The sequence below is a fragment of the Mytilus edulis genome, chromosome 9 (assembly GCF_963676685.1).
Source record: "Mytilus edulis chromosome 9, xbMytEdul2.2, whole genome shotgun sequence".
Classification (NCBI taxonomy): Eukaryota; Metazoa; Mollusca; class Bivalvia; order Mytilida; family Mytilidae; genus Mytilus; species Mytilus edulis.
The window spans coordinates 388,791-414,804 of NC_092352.1; the positions used below are offsets into that span (position 1 = coordinate 388,791).

The 26,014-nt window shown below is 34.4% G+C and overlaps 1 protein-coding gene across 4 annotated transcripts in view; it reads left to right on the forward strand.

Moving 5' to 3' along the window:
• The window catches only part of LOC139487419 (serine/threonine-protein kinase SMG1-like), a 156,601-nt gene that overhangs the window by 84,354 nt on the left and 46,233 nt on the right, over nucleotides 1-26,014 (forward strand). For all 4 annotated transcript variants that reach the window (XM_071272179.1, XM_071272177.1, XM_071272180.1 and 1 more), the window contains one exon: nucleotides 21,445-21,564. In XM_071272179.1, the coding sequence (XP_071128280.1) occupies nucleotides 21,445-21,564 (120 nt within the window). The remainder of the gene's footprint in view (nucleotides 1-21,444; nucleotides 21,565-26,014) is intronic.

The following is a 26,014-nucleotide window of genomic DNA, read 5'->3' on the forward strand; positions in this document are numbered from 1 at the left end:
AACATAGAAATCTGCATAAGGATAATTGTAGTGATCAATATTACACTTTTTCCATTCTGAACAATTACTTAATGTCTACACAAATAAACATATTCATACCTACAAATCTTTTTATCCAAATTTGTCCATTGAATATAATATAGATGTTCAAACATTAAATGATATTGAGAATTTTGTCCGCCCTTTTTGTCGTACTTTGACTTTTGTCGAAAAGCAAGACATAGTGAATTTACAGTCGCAGCTAAAGTTATTTAAACATTTATTATTTTCATAAAGAAGACCAGACAGCGGGTTCCGGGGAACCCTTACAATTTTTTTCTAAAAGTAGAAAATGAGATATTTTTGGCAAAATCCATAATTGTATGTAGTTAAAATTTAGAATATTTTGGGGAATGAGTCAAAGAGACAACATTCAACCTGACCAAAAAAACCAAATAGCTGAAGGCAACTTTAGGTCTACAACACATCGAGAAAATTTTGCACCTAGAGGCGGACTTCAACTGGCCCCTTAACAAAAATGTGTTCTAGTTCAGTACATGGATAAACAAGATCAATTCCTCTCCTCCCAATCAGACCATTTGATAGACTAAAAGGTGTGTTCTCATTTCGCCTTAACTGTGAATTCCAGGTAAAAAAGGTAAAAAATATACTAAGGCCAGGTGGGAATTGAACTAAGGCGAAATGTGAATTTAGATAAAAATACTAAATAAACAAATTAAACCTCTGTGTTTTTATAGCAATTTAAACGTCATGTAATTAGGGAATTGTTTCTCTTGAGTGAATATTTTTAATAAAAGTGACCATTTTTTTTATTTCAAAAGTTGTGAAATCAGGAAAATTCTAGAATTATAAAAACATTTTTGAGTAGGAAAGTTGCTTCTCTTGAAATATTGTCTAAAAATCTAAATAATTTATTTATCCTTTACATAATGAAACACACAAAAAGTTTAAAAGAACAAAAAAAAAAACCATGTCTTCCCATAGACTTGTTTATTATATAACAGAAACTTTAATAAAAAAAAATTAAAATAAAAACTGTGCTAATTATATCTAATAAATTTGTAAGGATTCCGCGGAACCTGGTGTCTCACCTACTTTTGCTGTTAATCGCAGGCTCAAAAAAAATGAGGAAAAAAATAATAAAAATATTCCTCTCTATACTATCTTTTGATTGAAAGAAGCTTCTGTCCAAGTTTGGTAAAAATCCAGGATAGTTTATGAATCTAATAAATGTTTTTCAAACTTTAACTGCAAACTATATGTAATGTAACTGGTAGAAAAGCTTAGTCCATTTATAAGTAAAATACAGAAAAAGAATATTTTTTTAAACTAAGTTTCTTTCTAGATGCTAGCTTTTGATCATAAACAAGCTTCTGTCCAAGATTGGTACAAATCCAGGATAGTTTAAGAAAGTTATTATTATTATTATAATAATTTAATTCCATTGTTTACACAAGTTCCCATTTCACCTTAGTTTATTCTTTTTAACCTGAAAATTTGCACTAAGGCGAAATGGGATTAATTTTATATAATAATTTTGACAGCTAAGGCAAAATGAGAACAAGCCGACTAAAATTACATTTCAAGTGAGACTTTTGAAATCTACATATAAAAAATTATCCAATTTTCTAAGTCATAAAATTTCCAATACGACGCACATTAAAACATGAAAACATACATAATTGAACATACTATTAACCAGATGTCATAACAAACATGTTCCATTGATTTCAGCATAAAATAATGCAAAAATAAAAATTAATGTTAATTCTTGACTGTATGCATGCTTAATGACCAGTCTGTAATATCTTATTTGATCATTAGGTGGGCTGTAATATGACTCCCACTTATTTTTATACGACTGCAAAAAAAAATTGCAGTCGCATATTGATATGACGTTGTCGTCGTCGTCGTCAGAAGACACATTGGTTTTCGCACTATAACTTTAGTTTAAGTGAATAGAAATCTATGAAATTAAAACACAAGGTTTATGACCACAAAAGTAAGGTTTGGATTGATTTAGGGAGTGTTGGTCCCAGCAGTTTAGGAATTAGGGGCCAAAAAAGGGCCCAAATAAGCATTTTTCTTGGTTTTCGCACTATAACTTTAGTATAAGTAAATAGAAATCTATGAAATTTGAACACAAGGTTTATGACCACAAAAGGAAGGTTGGGATTGATTTTGGGAGTTTGGTCCCAACAGTTTAGGAATTAGGGACCAAAAAGGGGCCCAAATAAGCATTTTTCTTAGTTTTCGTACATAACTTTAGTAGAAGTAAATATAAAAATATGAAATTTAAACACAAGATTTATGACCATAAAAGGAAGGTTGGGATTGATTTTGGGTGTTTTGGTCCCAACTGTTTAGGAATAAGGGGCCCAAAGGGTCTCTAAATTAAAATTTGTTTGATTTCATCAAAAATTGAATAATTGGGGTTCTTTGAAATGCCGAATCTAACTGTGTATGTAGATTCTTAATTTTTGGTCCCGTTTTCCAATTGGTCTACATTACCGTCTAAAGGGTCCAAAATTAAACTTCAAGTTTGATTGAAACAAAAATTGAATCCTTGGGGTTTTTTGATATTCTGAATCTTAACATGTACTTAGACTTTTGATTATGGGCCCAGTTTTCAAGTTGGTCCAAATCGGGGTCCAAAATTAAACTTTGTTTGATTTCAACAAAATTTGAATTCTTGGGGTTCTTTGATATGCTGAATCTAAACATGTATTAAGATTTTTGCTTATGGGGCCAGTTTTCAAGTTGGTCCAAATCGTGATTCAAAATTAAACTGTTTGTAATCAACAAAAATTGAATCCTTGGGGTTATTTGAAATGCTGAATCTAAACATGTATTTAGATTTTTGATTATAGGCCCAGTTTTCAAGTTGGTCCAAATTGGGGTCCAAATTAAACTTTGTTTGATTTCAACAAAAATTGAATGCATGGGGTTCTTAAATACGCTGAATCTAACCATGTATTTAGATTTTGGATATTGGACCATAATAGGTAAATGTCTAATTTGAAATATTTTAAGTTTAAGTTCTTAGACCACATTCATTCTGTGTCAGAAACCTATGTTGTGTCAACTATTTAATCACAATCCAAATTCAGAGCTGTATCAAGCTTGAATGTTGTGTCCATACTTGCCCCAACTGTTCAGGGTTCGAATTCTGCGGTCGAATAAAGCTGCGCCCTGCGGAGCATCTGGTTTTATTTTTTTTTAAATAAAAAGTTGATGTTACTATAAATTAGTATAATATAAAATATATTAACTTCACATGCTTATCAGTAATAGGAAAAGAACCACTTATTAACAGGCCCATTGCTTTTTTATGTAATTTCAAGCATTTTTAGCTATTTTGTCTTAGTTCAAAATAAATTACAGTCATTTCATAGTACAACTATACCTTATCTTGGCTCATGCTGAAAAATTCAACATACTTGTAATTGTAAATAAGGATGCACTGGTTCTTCAGAAATTGGGTAGTATAAAACATGGAGTTCTGATCTGAGCAACAGATGAAGGATATATGTTACAGCCATAACCATCAGAGAAATCAACTATTATTCTAGATACAGGAAAAAATAAATAACATGATTCCCCATAAAATAAAGATTACAAATTAGATAAACTCTTATGAATAGATATTGATTTTTGTCGAGCCTGCAACTTTTGTTGCAGAAAGCTCGACATAGGGATAGTGATCCGGCGGCGGCGGCGGCGGCTACGGCGGCGGCGGCGGTGTTAGCTAACTTCTTAAAAGCTTTATATTTTAGAAGGTGGAAGACCTGGATGCTTCATACTTTGTATATAGATACCTCATGTTACGAAGTTTCCGTCAGTCACATGTCCAATGTCCTTGACCTCATTTTCATGGTTCAGTGACCACTTGAAAAAAAAGTTAAGATTTTTTGTAATGTTGAATTCTCTCTTATTATAAGTAATAGGATAACTATATTTGATTTGTGCGTACCTTGAAAGGTCCTCATGTCTGTCAGACAGTTTTCACTTGACCTCGACCTCATTTCATGGATCAGTGAACAAGGTTAAGTTTTGGTGGTCAAGTCCATATCTCAGATACTACAAGCAATAGGGCTAGTATATTCGGTGTATGGAAGGACTGTAAGGTGTACATGTCCAACTGGCAGGTGTCATCTGACCTTGACCTCATTTTCATGGTTCAGTGGTTATAGTTAAATTTTTGTGTTTTGGTCTGTTTTTCTCATACTATATGCAATAGGTCTACTATATTTGTTGTATGGAATGATTGTAAGGTGTACCTATCTAGTGGGCAGATGTCATGTGACCTTGACCTCATTTTCATGGTTCAGTGGTCAAAGTTAAGTTTTTGAGTTTTGGTCTTTTTATCTAATACTATATGCCGTAGGTCATCTATATTTGGTGTATGGAAATATTTTATGATCTTTATGTCAGTCGCGCAGGTTTAATTTGACCGTGACCTCATTTTCACGGTTCATTGCACAGTGTTAAGTTTCTGTGTTTTGGTCTATTTTTCTTAAACTATAAGTAATAGGTCAACTATATATGTTGTGTAGAAGCATTGTTAGCTGTACATGTCTGCCTGGCATGGTTCATCTGACCTTGACCTCATTTTCAAGGTTCATTGGTCTTTGTTTAGTTATCTTGGTTAATGTTAAGTTTATGTGACAGTTATATTAGCTTAGCTTTATACTTAGGACTATCAACATAATATCAATGATTAGTATAGAAGGCGAGACATTTCAGCGTGTGCACTCTTGTTGAAACTTGTAAAATGCTTTTTAATTATTTTTTAATGTCTGCATTTCATGGGGAGTCGCAATTAAACTGTTGTAGTAATATTGCAAAACCATGCAGTCATTATTATTAGTGATATAAAATTGTTCTAAATTTATTTAAGCAGTAAACCAGTAAGGTTCTTGTTATTTCATTATCATGATACTTTTATACCCTCTCTCTAAAAAAAAGAGAGGAGATATTGATCTGGTGCTGTGAAATTGGTACCATTGGTACAATTAATGTTACTATACCCCACGGAACAAAGACCCGTCAGTATATCTGTCAGTCCTGTTAATGTTACTATACCCCACAGAACAAAGACCCATCAGTATATCTGTCAGTCCTGTTAATGTTACTATACCCCACGGAACAAAGACCTGTCAGTATATCTGTCAGTCCTGTTAATGTTACTATACCCCACGGAACAAAGACCCGTCAGTATATCTGTCAGTCCTGTTAATGTTACTATACCCCAAGGAACAAAGACCCGTCAGTATATCTGTCAGTCCTGTTAATGTTACTATACCCCACGGAACAAAGACCCGTCAGTATATCTTTCAGTCCTGTTAATGTTACTATACCCCACGGAACAAAGACCCGTCAGTATATCTGTTACTATACCCCACGGAACAAAGAACCGTCAGTATATCTGTCAGTCCTGTTCCTTTGATCTCAACTTCTCTCAGTCCATACAACAGAATTTCATCAAACTTTGTAGATAACATGGACATAATATGTGGATGTGCATATCAACAGGAAATTATTATTAGGGCCCCACCTTGTGGCAGGTAGCCCTATAGTGACCAGTCTGTCTGTACATCTGTAAAAAAAAATTGTCCACTCTATATAGAGAACCGTTATGATTTCATACTTTATACTTGACATGTATATTACGGTAACCAACACCAGAGGGTGTGTCATAATGTTTACAACATTCTAGGTCTAAGTTCAAGGTTCAAAACTATGGTTTCAGGTCATCTCTCCATTCATCAGTAACAAATTGTATCTACTCTATATCTAGAGAACAGGTATGATTTCATACTTTATACTTGACATGTATATTAACCAACACCATAGGGTGTGTCATAATGTTTACAACATTCTAGGTCTAAGTTCAAGGTTAAAAACTATGGTTTCAGGTCAATTCTCTCCGTTCATCAGTAACAAATTGTGTCTACTCTATATCTAGAGAACAGCTATGATTTCATACTTTATACTTGACATTTTATATTAACCAACACCATAGGGTGTGTCATAATGTTTACAACATTCTAGGTCTAAGTTCAAGGTTAAAAACTATATATGGTTTCAGGTCATCTCTCCGTTCATCAGTAACAAATTGTGTCTACTCTATATCTAGAGAACAGCTATGATTTCATACTTTATACTTGACATGTATATTACGGTAACCAACACCAGAGGGTGTGTCATAATGTTTACAACATTCTAGGTCTAAGTTCAAGGTTAAAAACTATGGTTTCAGGTCATCTCTCCGTTCATCAGTAACAAATTGTGTCTACTCTATATCTAGAGAACAGCTATGATTTCATACTTTATACTTGACATTTTATATTAACCAACACCATAGGGTGTGTCATAATGTTTACAACATTCTAGGTCTAAGTTCAAGGTTAAAAACTATGGTTTCAGGTCATCTCTCCGTTCATCAGTAACAAATTGTGTCTACTCTATATCTAGAGAACAGCTATGATTTCATACTTTATACTTGACATGTATATTACGGTAACCAACACCAGAGGGTGTGTCATAATGTTTACAACATTCTAGGTCTAAGTTCAAGGTTAAAAACTATGGTTTCAGGTCATCTCTCCGTTCATCAGTAACAAATTGTGTCTACTCTATATCTAGAGAACAGCTATGATTTCATACTTTATACTTGACATGTATATTATGGTAACCAACACCAGAGGGTGTGTCATAATGTTTACAACATTCTAGGTCTAAGTTCAAGGTTAAAAACTATGGTTTCAGGTCATCTCTCCGTTCATCAGTAACAAATTGTGTCTACTCTATATCTAGAGAACAGCTATGATTTCATACTTTATACTTGACATGTATATTAACCAACACCATAGGGTGTGTCATAATGTTTACAACATTCTAGGTCTAAGTTCAAGGTCAAAACTTTGATTTCAGTTACTACTGCAAATATAAAAAAGAAGATTTGGTATGATTGCCAATGAGACAACTGTCAACAAGAGACCAAAATGACACAGAAATTAACAACTATAGGTCACTGTACGGCCTTCAACAATGAGCAAAGCCCATACCACATAGTCAGCTTTAAAAGGCCCCCATATGACAACGTAAAACAATTCAAATGAGAAAACTAACGGCCTTATTTATATAAAAGACTGAACGAAAAACAAATATGTCAAACATAAACAAACGACAACCACTGAATTACAAGATCCTGACTTGGGACAGACACATACATAAATAATGTGGCAGGGTTAAAAAGATTGTCAACACAACTCCTCTGAAACAAAGCATCAGAATTTCATGAAGCTTGACACAATAGATCCATCATTATATACTGGTTTACAAGTGTATATCCCTTTATATTTTTGTTTTTTTCTTAATAACTACGAATCAGTTCTTCCCTGAAATTTGGAATCAATGTTTATGGAAAGATAATTGATACTTTGCTCATTAACATCCTGTTTACCAATTACATTCTTACGCATGACCATGTTTGAAATGTTCATGGATTTTTTTCTCAGGAACTACAAATTAAGGCTTTAGAAAAGTTAAAAGATTTATGCTCATAAAAGTAATTCATATTTTCGGGCAGAATTCTTTATTTACACCGTTTCAAGCTTTGATTTGACAAAGTTTCATACTTCAGTGAGTTTATTGAAAACTTTGATTGTGTAAATTTGAATTGATTTTTTTTAATTTCCTATCAGAACCTTGGGTTATCTTTTTCATTGAATACTAGTATGGTAGTCATGGTAATTTTAAGCAAGTACCTAGTCTGTCTCGTGCTCACTTCATATCTTTCATTTCTACATTCTTTTGCACATTTACTTGGATTGTAAACAGATCAAAGATTCAAACCCTTTATTTTACACAGATTTAGATTAATTTTCTTGAGTTTCCTATTTATGTCATATGATTGTGCAACAATTTTTCATCAATTTTAATCAAACTTTGCATTTGAGGCCAAATTGTGATATTTTATTTAAGTGTGATAATTTTTTTAAGACTTTTTGGTCAATTTCACATTGTAGGTTAATCCATGTCACATGTGCATGTTATACAAACATCCTATAGTACATTGTCTCCCATTGTATTGTAGAATAAAGTGGGTTAAAACATCACCTGTAATTATACAGAATCTAATAGTATCATTACACTCCTCAGCATGCTCTTCAAAGATCTCTTTTATAAAGATATAGAAATACGACTCTTAATGAAGTAGAACATTATAGAAACGTGATTCCTAATTGGCATCGACGTGGAATTGTACATTAAAGGATGTCTTATTGTTTATATGATCTAAAAGCTTTTTAATTGGCAGCAAAGTAGATATAATGCATTACATTTTAATCAAAAAAAGATTACCAGATAAGGAGTAACTACCATACGTATCTTCACTATAACCAAGTAACGTGTTTAATAAATCCTTTTTAGATAATGTTCATACACATTAGGCTTATTTACACAAATGTATGGTGCAAATCCATCTGAAAGAGAGACAAATTTGAAAAAGATGTCCTAAATAAAATTTTAAATATTAGTTAAGAGAATTTTAAAAATTAGTTAAGAGAACAAATGGTTTCAGATAGATCACCCAAAAAATACAAATATCCCATAATGAGCTTTTAACTGTAATTCATGTGGTAAAAAGGTTGTGCTAATTTCACCTGTTGTTTTTGTTTTATTTATGTAAAAGCTATGTTTTTTATCAAGTACACAAGAAATATCTATAAAAAATATTCGATGCAGTATATGTGAATTATAATATTTGTTGTAATGATATACCCTGATTTACCAGTAAAATATAAACAGTTAATTTCACACTTATGATGTCAGACAACAATGGGTGTTGTCAATGAATGATTGATCATGTCACACCAAAAATGACAATGGGTAGAAAAAGATATTGTTTCTTCAACTTTCTAATTTATTGCAATTAAAAAATCCTTGCCAAAACATGAAAAAATAACTATTTCAAGAATTTTATGCCAGACAAACAATTATGATGCTCTAAACATATACATGGAGTAATGTATTGCTCAGTCACTCATTGAATATTATAGTTCTTTCATGTTTTTTTTTGTTGGTTTTTTTCTGGTATCAGTTTGTTTCACCATAGTTTTCCATGCATTCAATTCCTGTTTGGCAAATATTTGAAATTTTTCATGACTCATTGTTCAAGGAAAACTTTTCTTCACTGGTGGAGCCTGAATTCTCAGAAAACATCTAAGTACATCCCCTCATTTTGATGGGGTTCATATTGTTCAATCTTTATTTACCAAACTTGAGGAATTTGTTTGTATATAAAATAAGGAGAACAGTTGCCAATGGACAAATATCTTCTATCATCATTATGGGCTTTTCCAAAAAATCTTCTGCCCTGAATCTACAAGATCAATTTCAACCAAACTTCTGCTGACTGATTTTAAGGGAATCAAGTTGGTTTTTTTTAGCTCACCTGGCCCTTTGGGCCAAGTGAGCTTTTCTCATCGCTTAGCATCCGTAGTCAGCGTTAACTTTTTACATCCAAACATGGCATGAATGTTCCTTATGAGGTGCTGACCAAGTGTTGTTATTTTGTAGCAGATCCATCATCCAAGATGGCCACCAGTGGGGGACTTAGTTTAACATAGGACCCTATGGGAAGTGCATACAAATGACTTCTTTTAGAGAACCACTGAATGGAATGAAACCAAACATAGTATGAATGTTCCTTATGAGGTGTTGACCAAGTGTTGTTACTTTGTAGCCGATCCATCATCCAAGATGGCCACCAGTGGGGGACTTGGTTTAACATAGGGCCCTATTGGAAATGCATACAAATGACTTCTTTTAGAAAACCACTGAATGGAATGAAACCAAACATAGTATGAATGTTCCTTATGAGGTGCTGACCAAGTGTTGTTACTTTGTAGCAGATTCATCATTAAAGATGGCCACCAGCGGGGGACTTAGTTTAACATAGGACCCAATGGGAAATATATACAAATGTCTTCTTTTAGAGAACCACTGAATGGAATGAAGTCAAACATAGCATGAATGTTCCTTATGAGATGCTGACCAAGTGTTGTTACTTTGTAGCCGATCCAACATCCAAGATGGCCACCAGCGGGGGACTTGGTTTAACATAGAACCCTAAGGGAAATACATACAAATGTCCTCTTTTAGAGAACCACTGAATTGAATGAAACCAAACATAGCATGAATGTTCCTAATGAGATGCTGATCAAGTGTTGTTACTTTTTAGCCAATCCAATGTCCAAGATGGCCACCAGTGGGGTGACTTAGTTTAACATATCACCCTATTGGAAATACATACAAATTTCTTCTTTTAGAGAACCACTGAATGGAATGAAACCAAACATAGCATGAATGTTCCTGATGAGATGCTGACCAAGTTATGTTACTTTGTAGCTGATCTATCATCCAAGATGGTCGCCAGGGAGGGGCTTAGTTTAACATAGGACACTATGGGAAATACATACAAATTTTATCTTTTAGAGAACCATTGAATTGAATGAAACCAAACATAGCATTAATGTTCGTTTCCTAATAAGGTGCTGGCCTAGAGTTGTTACTTTGTAGCCAAGGTTTATCTTTTTTTATGCCCCACCTACGATAGTAGAGGGGCATTATGTTTTCTGGTCTGTGCGTCCGTTCGTCCGTCCGTCCGTTCGTCCGTCTGTCCCGCTCCAGGTTAAAGTTTTTGGTCAAGGTAGTTTTTGATGAAGTTGAAGTCCAATCGACTTCAAACTTAGTACGCATGTTCCCTATGATATGATCTTTCTAATTTTAATGCCAAATTAAAGTTTTTACCCCAATTTCACGGTCCACTGAACATGGAAAATGATGGTGCGAGTGGGGCATTCGTGTACTGAGGACACATTCTTGTTTTTATATAATTTCAAAAACCTAGGTAGAGCCAGGTGAGCGATACAGATACAGGCTCTTGAGAGCCTCTAGTTTACTCTTGTCCATCAAGAAACATGGCTTCCATAGATAGAAATAGAACATAGTTTTCAAAATTGAGTTTTGGCCTAATATCTTGATAACAAAAGCAGTTAGAGCAAAAAGAGAAACTAACAGCAAAAATATTCAGCAAAGTATGGAGTTGCCCTTAAAGCTAATGTTTACAAAACTAACAATGCCCGTTCTTACCATGCTAGTGTCTGGAAGGATTGATTTATTGTTGGTGTTTAGTGGCATTAACTAACAATGCCTGTTCTTACCATGCTAGTGTCTGGAAGGATTGATTTATTGTTGGTGTTAAGTGGCATTAACTAACAATGCCCGTTCTTACCATGCTAGTGTCTGGAAGGATTGATTTATTGTTGGTGTTAAGTGGCATTAACTAACAATGCCCGTTCTTACCATGCTAGAATAAGTGTCTGGAAGGATTGATTTATTGTTGGTGTTAAGTGGCATTAACTAACAATGCCTGTTCTTACCATGCTAGAATAAGTGTCTGGAAGGATTGATTTATTGTTGGTGTTTAGTGGTATTAACTAACAATGCCTGTTCTTACCATGCTAGAATAAGTGTCTGGAAGGATTGATTTATTGTTGGTGTTTAGTGGCATTAACTAACAATGCCTGTTGTTACCATGCTAGAATAAGTGTCTGGAAGGATTGATTTATTGTTGGTGTTTAGTGATATTAACTAACAATGCCTGTTCTTACCATGCTAGAATAAGTGCCTGGAAGGATTGATTTATTGTTAGTGTTAAGTGGCATTAACTAACAATGCCTGTTCTTACCATGCTAGAATAAGTGCCTGGAAGGATTGATTTATTGTTGGTGTTAAGTGGCATTAACTAACAATGCCCGTTGTTACCATGCTAGTGTCTGGAAGGACTGATTTATTGTTGGTGTTTAGTGGCATTAACTAACAATGCCTGTTCTTACCATGCTAGTGTCTGGAAGGATTGATTTATTGTTGGTGTTAAGTGGCATTAACTAACAATGTCCGTTCTTACCATGCTAGTGTCTGGAAGGACTGATTTATTGTTGGTGTTTAGTGGCATTAACTAACAATGCCTGTTCTTACCATGCTAGAATAAGTGTCTGGAAGGATTGATTTATTGTTGGTGTTTAGTGGTATTAACTAACAATGCCTGTTCTTACCATGCTAGAATAAGTGTCTGGAAGGATTGATTTATTGTTGGTGTTAAGTGGCATTAACTAACAATGCCCGTTGTTACCATGCTAGTGTCTGGAAGGATTGATTTATTGTTGGTGTTTAGTGGTATTGACTAACAATGCCTGTTCTTACCATGCTAGTGTCTGGAAGGATTGATTTATTGTTGGTGTTTAGTGGCATTAACTAACAATGCCCGTTGTTACCATGCTAGTGTCTGGAAGGATTGATTTATTGTTGGTGTTTAGTGGTATTAACTAACAATGCCTGTTCTTACCATGCTAGAATAAGTGTCTGGAAGGATTGATTTATTGTTGGTGTTTAGTGGCATTAACTAACAATGCCCGTTGTTACCATGCTAGTGTCTGGAAGGATTGATTTATTGTTGGTGTTTAGTGGTATTAACTAACAATGCCTGTTCTTACCATGCTAGAATAAGTGTCTGGAAGGATTGATTTATTGTTGGTGTTTAGTGGCATTAACTAACAATGCCCGTTGTTACCATGCTAGTGTCTGGAAGGATTGATTTATTGTTGGTGTTTAGTGGCATTAACTAACAATGCCCGTTGTTACCATGCTAGTGTCTGGAAGGATTGATTTATTGTTGGTGTTTAGTGGCATTAACTAACAATGCCCGTTCTTACCACGCTAGAATAAGTGTCTGGAAGGATTGATTTATTGTTGGTGTTTAGTGGTATTAACTAACAATGCCTGTTCTTACCATGCTAGTGTCTGGAAGGATTGATTTATTGTTGGTGTTTAGTGGCATTAACTAACAATGCCTGTTCTTACCATGCTAGTGTCTGGAAGGATTGATTTATTGTTGGTGTTTAGTGGCATTAACTAACAATGCCTGTTCTTAACATGCTAGTGTCTGGAAGGATTGATTTATTGTTGGTGTTTAGTGGTATTAACTAACAATGCCTGTTCTTACCATGCTAATGTCTGGAAGGATTGATTTATTGTTGGTGTTTAGTGGCATTAACTAACAATGCCCGTTCTTACCACGCTAGAATAAGTGTCTGGAAGGATTGATTTATTGTTGGTGTTTAGTGGTATTAACTAACAATGCCTGTTCTTACCATGCTAGTGTCTGGAAGGATTGATTTATTGTTGGTGTTTAGTGGTATTAACTAACAATGCCCGTTGTTACCATGCTAGTGTCATGAAGGATTGATTTATTGTTGGTGTTTAGTGGCATTAACTAACACTGCCCGTTGTTACCATGCTAGTGTCTGGAAGGATTGATTTATTGTTGGTGTTTAGTGGTATTAACTAACAATGCCCGTTGTTACCATGCTAGTGTCTGGAAGGATTGATTTATTGTTGGTGTTTAGTGGCATTAACTAACAATGCCCGTTGTTACCATGCTAGTGTCATGAAGGATTGATTTATTGTTGGTGTTTAGTGGCATTAAATAACAATGCCCGTTGTTACCATGCTAGTGTCTGGAAGGATTGATTTATTGTTGGTGTTTAGTGGTATTAACTAACAATGCCCGTTCTTACCACGCTAGAATAAGTGTCTGGAAGGATTGATTTATTGTTGGTGTTTAGTGGTATTAACTAACAATGCCTGTTCTTACCATGCTAGTGTCTGGAAGGATTGATTTATTGTTGGTGTTTAGTGGTATTAACTAACAATGCCCGTTGTTACCATGCTAGTGTCATGAAGGATTGATTTATTGTTGGTGTTTAGTGGCATTAAATAACAATGCCCGTTGTTACCATGCTAGTGTCTGGAAGGATTGATTTATTGTTGGTGTTTAGTGGCATTAACTAACAATGCCCGTTGTTACCATGCTAGTGTCTGGAAGGATTGATTTATTGTTGGTGTTTAGTGGCATTAACTAACAATGCCCGTTCTTACCATGCTAGTGTCATGAAGGATTGATTTATTGTTGGTGTTTAGTGGCATTAACTAACAATGCCTGTTCTTACCATGCTAGAATAAGTGTCTGGAAGGATTGATTTATTGTTGGTGTTTAGTGGTATTAACTAACAATGCCCGTTCTTACCATGCTAGAATAAGTGTCTGGAAGGATTGATTTATTGTTGGTGTTTAGTGATATTAACTAACAATGCCCGTTGTTACCATGCTAGTGTCATGAAGGATTGATTTATTGTTGGTGTTTAGTGGCATTAAATAACAATGCCCGTTGTTACCATGCTAGTGTCTGGAAGGATTGATTTATTGTTGGTGTTTAGTGGTATTAACTAACAATGCCCGTTGTTACCATGCTAGTGTCATGAAGGATTGATTTATTGTTGGTGTTTAGTGGCATTAAATAACAATGCCCGTTGTTACCATGCTAGTGTCTGGAAGGATTGATTTATTGTTGGTGTTTAGTGGCATTAACTAACAATGCCCGTTGTTACCATGCTAGTGTCTGGAAGGATTGATTTATTGTTGGTGTTTAGTGGTATTAACTAACAATGCCCGTTGTTACCATGCTAGTGTCATGAAGGATTGATTTATTGTTGGTGTTTAGTGGCATTAAATAACAATGCCCGTTGTTACCATGCTAGTGTCTGGAAGGATTGATTTATTGTTGGTGTTTAGTGGCATTAACTAACAATGCCCGTTGTTACCATGCTAGTGTCTGGAAGGATTGATTTATTGTTGGTGTTTAGTGGCATTAACTAACAATGCCCGTTCTTACCATGCTAGTGTCATGAAGGATTGATTTATTGTTGGTGTTTAGTGGCATTAACTAACAATGCCTGTTCTTACCATGCTAGAATAAGTGTCTGGAAGGATTGATTTATTGTTGGTGTTTAGTGGTATTAACTAACAATGCCCGTTCTTACCATGCTAGAATAAGTGTCTGGAAGGATTGATTTATTGTTGGTGTTTAGTGGTATTAACTAACAATGCCCGTTCTTACCATGCTAGAATAAGTGTCTGGAAGGATTGATTTATTGTTGGTGTTTAGTGGTATTAACTAACAATGCCCGTTCTTACCATGCTAGAATAAGTGTCTGGAAGGATTGATTTATTGTTGGTGTTTAGTGGCATTAACTAACACTGCCCGTTGTTACCATGCTAGTGTCTGGAAGGATTGATTTATTGTTGGTGTTTAGTGGTATTAACTAACAATGCCCGTTGTTACCATGCTAGTGTCTGGAAGGATTGATTTATTGTTGGTGTTTAGTGGTATTAACTAACAATGCCCGTTGTTACCATGCTAGTGTCATGAAGGATTGATTTATTGTTGGTGTTTAGTGGCATTAAATAACAATGCCCGTTGTTACCATGCTAGTGTCTGGAAGGATTGATTTATTGTTGGTGTTTAGTGGTATTGACTAACAATGCCTGTTCTTACCATGCTAGTGTCTGGAAGGATTGATTTATTGTTGGTGTTTAGTGGTATTAACTAACAATGCCCGTTGTTACCATGCTAGTGTCATGAAGGATTGATTTATTGTTGGTGTTTAGTGGCATTAAATAACAATGCCCTTTGTTACCATGCTAGTGTCTGGAAGGATTGATTTATTGTTGGTGTTTAGTGGTATTAACTAACAATGCCTGTTCTTACCATGCTAGAATAAGTGTCTGGAAGGATTGATTTATTGTTGGTGTTTAGTGGCATTAACTAACAATGCCCGTTGTTACCATGCTAGAATAAGTGTCTGGAAGGATTGATTTATTGTTGGTGTTTAGTGGTATTAACTAACAATGCCTGTTCTTACCATGCTAGAATAAGTGTCATGAAGGATTGATTTATTGTTGGTGTTTAGTGGCATTAAATAACAATGCCCGTTGTTACCATGCTAGTGTCTGGAAGGATTGATTTATTGTTGGTGTTTAGTGGTATTAACTAACAATGCCTGTTCTTACCATGCTAGAATAAGTGTCTGGAAGGATTGATTTATTGTTGGTGTTAAGTGGCATTAACTAACAATGCCCGTTGTTACCATGCTAGTGTCTGGAAGGATTGATTTATTGTTGGTGTTTAGTGGTATTGACTAACAATGCCTGTTCTTACCATGCTAGTGTCTGGAAGGATTGATTTATTGTTGGTGTTTAGTGGCATTAACTAACAATGCCCGTTGTTACCATGCTAGTGTCTGGAAGGATTGATTTATTGTTGGTGTTTAGTGGTATTAACTAACAATGCCTGTTCTTACCATGCTAGAATAAGTGTCTGGAAGGATTGATTTATTGTTGGTGTTTAGTGGCATTAACTAACAATGCCCGTTGTTACCATGCTAGTGTCTGGAAGGATTGATTTATTGTTGATGTTTAGTAGCATTAACTAACAATGCCTGTTCTTACCATGCTAGAATAAGTGTCTGGAAGGATTGATTTATTGTTGGTGTTTAGTGGCATTAACTAACAATGCCCGTTGTTACCATGCTAGTGTCTGGAAGGATTGATTTATTGTTGGTGTTTAGTGGCATTAACTTACAATGCCCGTTGTTACCATGCTAGTGTCTGGAAGGATTGATTTATTGTTGGTGTTTAGTGGCATTAACTAACAATGCCCGTTCTTACCACGCTAGAATAAGTGTCTGGAAGGATTGATTTATTGTTGGTGTTTAGTGGTATTAACTAACAATGCCTGTTCTTACCATGCTAGTGTCTGGAAGGATTGATTTATTGTTGGTGTTTAGTGGCATTAACTAACAATGCCTGTTCTTACCATGCTAGTGTCTGGAAGGATTGATTTATTGTTGGTGTTTAGTGGCATTAACTAACAATGCCTGTTCTTAACATGCTAGTGTCTGGAAGGATTGATTTATTGTTGGTGTTTAGTGGTATTAACTAACAATGCCTGTTCTTACCATGCTAATGTCTGGAAGGATTGATTTATTGTTGGTGTTTAGTGGCATTAACTAAAAATGCCTGTTCTTACCACGCTAGTGTCTGGAAGGATTGATTTATTGTTGGTGTTTAGTGGCATTAACTAACAATGCCTGTTCTTACCATGTGTCTGGAAGGATTGATTTATTGTTGGTGTTTAGTGGCATTAACTAACAATGCCCGTTGTTACCATGCTAGTGTCTGGAAGGATTGATTTATTGTTGGTGTTTAGTGGCATTAACTAACAATGCCCGTTGTTACCATGCTAGTGTCTGGAAGGATTGATTTATTGTTGGTGTTTAGTGGCATTAACTAACAATGCCCGTTGTTACCATGCTAGTGTCTGGAAGGATTGATTTATTGTTGGTGTTTAGTAGCATTAACTAACAATGCCCGTTGTTACCATGCTAGTGTCTGGAAGGATTGATTTATTGTTGGTGTTTAGTGGCATTAACTAACAATGCCCGTTCTTACCACGCTAGAATAAGTGTCTGGAAGGATTGATTTATTGTTGGTGTTTAGTGGCATTAACTAACAATGCCTGTTCTTACCATGCTAGTGTCTGGAAGGATTGATTTATTGTTGGTGTTTAGTGGCATTAACTAACAATGCCTGTTCTTACCATGCTAGAATAAGTGTCTGGAAGGATTGATTTATTGTTGGTGTTTAGTGGCATTAACTAACAATGCCCGTTGTTACCATGCTAGTGTCTGGAAGGATTGATTTATTGTTGGTGTTTAGTGGCATTAACTAACAATGCCTGTTCTTACCATGCTAATGTCTGGAAGGATTGATTTATTGTTGGTGTTTAGTGGTATTAACTAACAATGCCCGTTCTTACCATGCTAGAATAAGTGTCTGGAAGGATTGATTTATTGTTGGTGTTTAGTGGCATTAACTAACAATGCCTGTTCTTACCATGCTAGTGTCTGGAAGGATTGATTTATTGTTGGTGTTTAGTGGCATTAACTAACAATGCCTGTTCTTACCATGCTAATGTCTGGAAGGATTGATTTATTGTTGGTGTTTAGTGGTATTAACTAACAATGCCCGTTCTTACCATGCTAGAATAAGTGTCTGGAAGGATTGATTTATTGTTGGTGTTTAGTGGCATTAACTAACAATGCCCGTTGTTACCATGCTAGTGTCTGGAAGGATTGATTTATTGTTGGTGTTTAGTGGTATTAACTAACAATGCCCGTTGTTACCATGCTAGTGTCTGGAAGGATTGATTTATTGTTGGTGTTTAGTGGTATTAACTAACAATGCCTGTTCTTACCATGCTAGAATAAGTGTCTGGAAGGATTGATTTATTGTTGGTGTTTAGTGGTATTAACTAACAATGCCTGTTCTTACCATGCTGATGTCTGGAAGGATTGATTTATTGTTGGTGTTTAGTGGCATTACTCTTGGCTATGTCATAAACTTTATCAAACATATTCTTCTCCAAAACCATTGCAGCTTTTTCTTTAATTCAAATTTGAGAAGATTGGTGCTGAGGGCGTACACATTATATACATACATTATGTTTTAGTCTATTACCCACCCAACTAGGGACATAACCTCCTTCAAATTATTATACTGTGAAAGTACTTTAATTCGTGGGTATCAATTTTCGTGGTTTTAGCAAAATTTACATGTTGGTGGGTTTTTAAATTCGTGGATTTTGTGGGTAAAAATAATTTTAAAAGACATTAAAAAAGAAGGTTACAAATTGTTTTGATTAAAGGAAATTGCAAAGTAAAGCCTCTGGCCTTTGTTAGTTTTGTATTATTTTTATACGGCCGCAAAAATTGAAAATTTTTTGGTCGTATATTGGTATCACGTTGGCGTCATCGTCTGCGTTGTCGTCGTCCAAATACTTTTAGTTTTCGCACTCTAAGTAAAAGTGAATAGAAATCTATGAAATTTTAACACAAGGTTTATGACCACAAAAGTAAGGTTGGGATTGATTTTGGGAGTTGAGGTCCCAACATTTTAGGAATTAGGGGCCAAAAAGGGCCCAAATAAGCATTATTCTTGGTTTTCGCACAATAACTTTAGTATAAGTAAATAGAAATCAATGAAATTTAAACACAAGGTTTATGACCACAAAAGGAAGGTTGGATTGATTTTATGAGTTGAGGTCCCAACAGTTTAGGAATTAGGGGCGAAAAAGGGGCCCAAATAAGCATTATTCTTGGTTTTCACACTATAACTTTAGTATAAGTGAATAGAAATCTATGAAATTTAAACACAAGGTTTATGACCATTAAAGGAAGGTTGGGTATGATTTTGGGTGTTTTGGTCCCAACAGTTTAGGAATAAGGGGCCCAAAGGGTCCAAAATTGAACTTTGTTTGATTTCATCAAAAATTGAATAATTGGGGTTCTTTGATATGCCGAATCTAACTGTGTATGTAGATTCTTAATTTTTGGTCCCGTTTTCAAATTGGTCTACATTAAGGTCCAAAGGGTCCAAAATTAAACTTAGTTTGATTTTTAAAAAAATTGAATCCTTGGGGTTCTTTGATATGCTGAATCTAAAAACTACTTAGATTTTTTATTATTGGCCCAGTTTTCAAGTTGGTCCAAATCGGGGTCCAAAATTAAACTTTGTTTGATTTCATCAAAAATTGAATAATTGGGGTTCTTTGATATGCCAAATCTAACTGTGTATATAGATTCTTAATTTTTGGTCCCGTTTTCAAATTGGTCTACATTAAAGTCCAAAAGGTCCAAAATTAAACTAAGTTTGATTTTAACAAAAATTGAATTCTTGGGCTTTTTTGATATTCTGAATCTAAACATGTACTTAGATTTTTGATTATGGGCCCAGTTTTCAAGTTGTTCAAATCAGGATCCAAAATTATTATATTAATTATTGTGCAATAGCAAGAAATTTTCATTTGCACAGTATTCAGCATTAGCAAGAAATCTTCAATTGCACATTATTGCGCAATAGCAAGAAATTTTCAATTGCACAGTATTGCGCAGTAGCAAGAAATCTTCAATTGCACAGCATTGTGCAATAGCAAATATTTTCAATTGCACAGTATTGCGCAATAGCAAGAAATATCTAATTGCACAATATTGTGCAATAGCAAGAAATTTTCAATTGGAGTTATCTTTCTTTGTCCAGAATAGTAGTTGAATCAACTTAAATCATTGTTTTATACAATATACAATGTATATTCACTTTTACTACCAAATGATCAATTAAAACAATCTTTACCATTCAGTGATAACAAGCACTTTATTTTACATTTTAATATTTTATGATGTATTTAAATGAGTAGTTATTGTTGCAAGTCCAATAGAAATTTGAATTGAGATCAGTTTTGGAAAAAGGAAAGGGGGGGTAAATTTTTCTCATTTCAGATTTCATAAATAAAAAGAAAATTTCTTCAAACATTTTTTTGAGAGGATTAATATTCAACAGCATAGTGAATTGCTCAAAGGCAAAAAAAATATTTTAAGTTCATTAGACCACATTCATTCTGTGTCAGAAACCTATGCTGTGTCAACTATTTAATCACAATCCAAATTTAGAGCTGAATCCAGCTTGAATGTTGTGTCCATACTTGTCCCATCCGTTCAGGGTTCAACCTCTGCGGTCGTATAAAGCTGCGCCCTGTGGAGCATCAGGTTAATTTTAGTTTCTTGTGTATAATTTGGAATTTAGTATGGCTTTCATTATCACTGAACTAGTATATATATTTGTTTAGGGGCCAGCTGAAGGACGCCTCCCAGTTCGGGAATTTCTCGCTGCATTGAAGACCTGTTGGTGACCTTTTGCTGTTGTCTATTCTATGGTCGGGTTGTTGTCTCTTTGACACATTCCCCAATTCCATTCTCAATTTTATTGACCTGTGTAAAAAGTGATCACACTAATTAACTGAGATAGAGTGATCAACAGATTAAAGACCATCCAAGGTGTCAATTAGGACATATGTCACCTTAAGAAAGAAAAAATACATAACCAATAACCAAATGCTATAAACATGTCTTGAAAGTTGAAATAGTTCTTATAAAAAGCAAGCCCAGCAGGAAAATTAAATTTAATTACTATTTATCATATGTACTAGATTTATGAGGACATAGAATGAACACTTTATCATGGCATATCAATACCTGTAGGTTTTTAAAGATTAAATGGGTATAATCTTGCCTGCAGTTGTAGTTCATGGTGTGTTTGCCCTGTGACTACCATTATAGTATTCTCAGATTTTGCAATATTTCATTCAAAATTATTCTCTAGATCATACCAGTAGTCAAAGCTACGTGGGGATCTTTTCATGTCTTGATTTTGGACAACGTTTGTTTTATTTCGTTTGGCACTTAAATTTGTGGATAAAGTCATCCACAAAAACCACGAACATTAGTTCCACACGAACAAAAGTACTTTCACAGTATGAGAGTTTAATTTATTGTTCTTGAAATGACTTTCTGGAAACCACTATATATCAGACATGATACAAACACTTGTTTGATAAGTATTCAATAAATTATTTTTTTCCAGGTAGTGCATATTGACTACAATGTGTGTTTTGAGAAAGGAAAAGGATTGAGAGTTCCAGAGAAGGTCCCATTTAGGATGACACAGAATATAGAAACAGCTATGGGTGTCACTGGAATTGAGGTAAGACAAATCTATAGTATACCATATTCTTTTTGTCCCCATGTCTTTTAGCTCCTTTTAAAGTTTAAAGGTGTGTATTATACACAACTGCATATTATACATGTATGACTGAGTACGGTATAAGCATTGGTACATCTCATTTCCAAAGAGATTATTCTGTCGTACATTTGGAAGTCCTTTGATTACACCATTGGTTAGAGTTTTATGGAATCTTACATTTGGAAGTCCTTGGATTACACCATTGGTTAGAGTTTTATGGAATCTTACATTTGAAAGTCCTTTGATTACACCATTGGTTAGAGTTTTATGGAATCTTACATTTGGAAGTCCTTGGATTTCACCATTGGTTAGAGTTTTATGGAATCTTACATTTGGAAGTCCTTGGATTACACCATTGGTTAGAGTTTTATGGAATCTTACATTTGGAAGTCCTTTGATTACACCATTGGTTAGAGTTTTATTGAATCTTACATTTGGAAGTCCTTGGATTTCACCATTGGTTAGAGTTTTATGGAATCTTATATTTGGAAGTCCTTGGATTACACCATTGGTTAGAGTTTTATGGAATCTTACATTTGGAAGTCCTTTGATTACACCATTGGTTAGAGTTTTATGGAATCTTACATTTGGAAGTCCTTTGATTACACCATTGGTTAGAGTTTTATGGAATCTTACATTTGGAAGTCCTTGGATTACACAATTGGTTAGAGTTTTATGGAATCTTACATTTGGAAGTCCTTTGATTACACCATTGGTTAGAGTTTTATTGAATCTTACATTTGGAAGTCCTTGGATTTCACCATTGGTTAGAGTTTTATGGAATCTTACATTTGGAAGTCCTTGGATTACACCATTGGTTAGAGTCTTATGGAATCTTACATTTGGAAGTCCTTTGATTACACCATTGGTTAGAGTTTTATGGAATCTTACATTTGGAAGTCCTTGGATTGCACCATTGGTTGTTAGAGTTTTATTGAATCTTACATGTGGAAGTCCTTGGATTGCACCATTGGTTAGAGTTTTATTGAATCTTACATTTGGAAGTCCTTGGATTGCACTATTGGCTAGAGTTTTGACTTGATGGGATCACAAATGGCTGTCTTACATTTGGAAGTCCTTGGATTACACCATTGGTTAGAGTTTTATGGAATCTTACATTTGGAAGTCCTTTGATTACACCATTGGTTAGAGTTTTATGGAATCTTACATTTGGAAGTCCTTGGATTGCACCAGGTTAGAGTTTTATTGAATCTTACATTTGGAAGTCCTTGGATTGCACCATTGGCTAGAGTTTTAATTTGATGGAATCACAAATTGCTGTCTTACATTTGAAAGTCCTTGGATTACACCATTGGTTAGAGTTTTATGGAATCTTACATTTGGAAGTCCTTGGATTGCACCATTGGTTAGAGTTTTATGGAATCTTACATTTGGAAGTCCTTGGATTACACCATTGGTTAGAGTTTTATGGAATCTTACATTTGGAAGTCCTTGGATTACACCATTGGATAGAGTTTTAATGAATCTTACATTTGGAAGTCCTTGGATTGCACCATTGGTTAGAGTTTTATGGAATCTTACATTTGGAAGTCCTTGGATTACACCATTGGTTAGAGTTTTATGAAATCTTACATTTGGAAGTCCTTGGATTACACCATTGGTTAGAGTTTTATGGAATCTTACATTTGGAAGTCCTTGGATTACACCATTGGATAGAGTTTTATGGAATCTTACATTTGGAAGTCCTTGGATTGCACCATTGGTTAGAGTTTTATGGAATCTTACATTTGGAAGTCCTTGGATTACACCATTGGTTAGAGTTTTATGGAATCTTACATTTGGAAGTCCTTGGATTGCACCATTGGCTAGAGTTCTGATGTGATGGAAGTCCTTGGATTGTTCTATAAGTGATTGCCTTTCTTTTGTTACCTGTTTTATTGATATTGATTTCTGAAGATTTGGAAGTCTTTCAATTGTTCTATAAGTGATTGCCTTCCTTATGTTATCTGTTTTTATTGTTATTGATTTCTAAAGATGTTTAACTTCCTTGTTTAAACAATAGTAAAGCTAGACAAAAGCTGAGAAGAATTTAAAATGTTCAACTGACAATAACAAATAAGAGAGATTTTAATCTTCAGGTTATTTTCCCAGATGTTATAGAGATTCATCATTTCCTGAATGAGAGATGAAGACAAAGAATCTAAGGATTATAAACTAACCTTGTTTTGACATGACTTGGCAATATAAGATTTATGAAATTGACAATGTACTCAGTGCACAAAGAATCTTAACATGATTTTAATAAAGGGCTACTAGCTACAATTTTTTCCGTTGAATCATATGGGATTGTCACTTATTTTGCTATCAGGTTTTAAGTATTACGCTGTATTGAAGTTATGTTATCCTTTAGTAAATCACAAGAAATAATTATATATTCCAATTTCTTCTAAAACAGATACTCTTTAATTTGCCTCTTTTTAATATCACATGACAAAAGTACTAATATGTCACAGTAACATCACAAAGAAGTCATGATTGGTCTATTTATAGTTTGAAACAAGACTTTTGGGCTTTTATTAATGTTAATTTTACTTGTTTAGTCCTGGCATTTTACATTAAAATTAAGGATCATGTCATCCATATTTCATTTATTTGTTATTCTATACTCAACAGTCTTATTTAAATTAGATAAATAATTTATTGCATTCTACTACAACATAATAAGTATATAAAAATCTTGGTATAGATGTCCTTATTGGTAAATTTTATTTTTATTATATGATAGTTTTTATGATGTGATGTCTCGAAATTATATAAACATTACTCTATTATAGATTAATTCTGTCGCTGAAATAGGCATTGATAACTTTCTTGTTTCCTGAAATGGGGTTTACTTGAAGGCTAAAACTTCTGATTTTTCTGCCTAAAGGTTCTCAGACAGTGATAAACATTGTATGAAATATTAATGATGACAAATTTTAATTATAATTTATTTTAACAGTGAAATCATAACTAAAATTACCATCTTTTTCAAAAAGATCCAGATAAACAAGCCTGGATTGAAAACTACGTTCAAATCTATAATTGCGTTGGATAAAAACTGCAATTTTTATACGTGTGCATGTAAAATAAGTTTCATTGTAGAAGGGTCTAAATACAGCACAAACAACATATATATACAGTCGTGTGGTCTAGCAGGACGGCTGCAGTGCAGGCGATTAGGTGTCACAATATCACAGTAGCATGGGTTCGAATCCCGGCTAGGGAAGAACCAAAAATTTACAAAAGCAAATTTACAGATCTAACATTGTTGGGTTGATGTTTAGACGAGTTGATATATATATATATATATATATATAAAATGACTAAATAAATAATCAACGGTTAATCTTAGAGGGCGATGGATCATGTAATACATTATACATGTGATTCTTCTGGTAGGAGTCAAAATCTCCCACTTTCAGACCCTCTTCCGTCCCTCCCGTTAAATTTTGAATTCTTCCGCTTTTTGAAAATGTCAATATCGTAAAAATTTCAATACACATTTTTGTTTACAAAATCGATATGGACAGAGAAAAAGTCTGAGAAACTCGAAATTGATATGGGAAAAGTCCGAGAAAAATAAGTTTCCTGTCATTGATTTTGTGTCAAATAGTAAAATATGCCTGGGGTGTTTAGAATTAGACTGTATATACCACAATAAATTAAAGATAATAGGCAATTACCTGGTGATCAACTAGCTAGTTTAAGACATAAGCCTGGTTGATTAAAAGTGAAATATTGACAAAGGATTAAATTGTACAAGTTGTATAAAAAAGGATTTAATTTGATGCTGTTTAATACATGGAACATTTACTGAACATCAAAGACAAATGAAATCAAGTCAAATATGAAATTTATGGCTTGTTTTCTATCCAAGCCAATACCTATATAAGTATAGTTGTCTTGGACAATTCAAAAATTTTAGAATATGACATCATGATGCAAACCATATTTTATCAACAAATTCCCCAGAAGCAAATAAAAGAAGACCAAGTATATAGCCAAATTCAACTCTGCCTTGAGATCTGATTTCAAATGGTGCAGATCCTGTACCAAGGGCCAAGACCATGCTTACCACACTTCATGCAAAGCTGACTATGGTGGCCCTACTGACTTGACCAAACTTATGGAGACAGCTACCCACCAGCAAGCCTACAAGTTGTAGTGCAAATCTATCAATTTAACACCTTCTATTACAAGCATGTTCTGAATCAGTAGTGGTACCAAAGTTGACAATGTAGCTTAACCAGAGGTACTCTTTGCCAGCTATGACTATGTATGATTGCTGATCACTTTATCTTGAATTATACATAATGAATAAATTATAGAAACTCCCTTATCTTCTATTTTTGTCGAGCCTGCAACTTTTGTTGCAGAAAGCTCGACATAGGGATAGTGATCCGGCGGC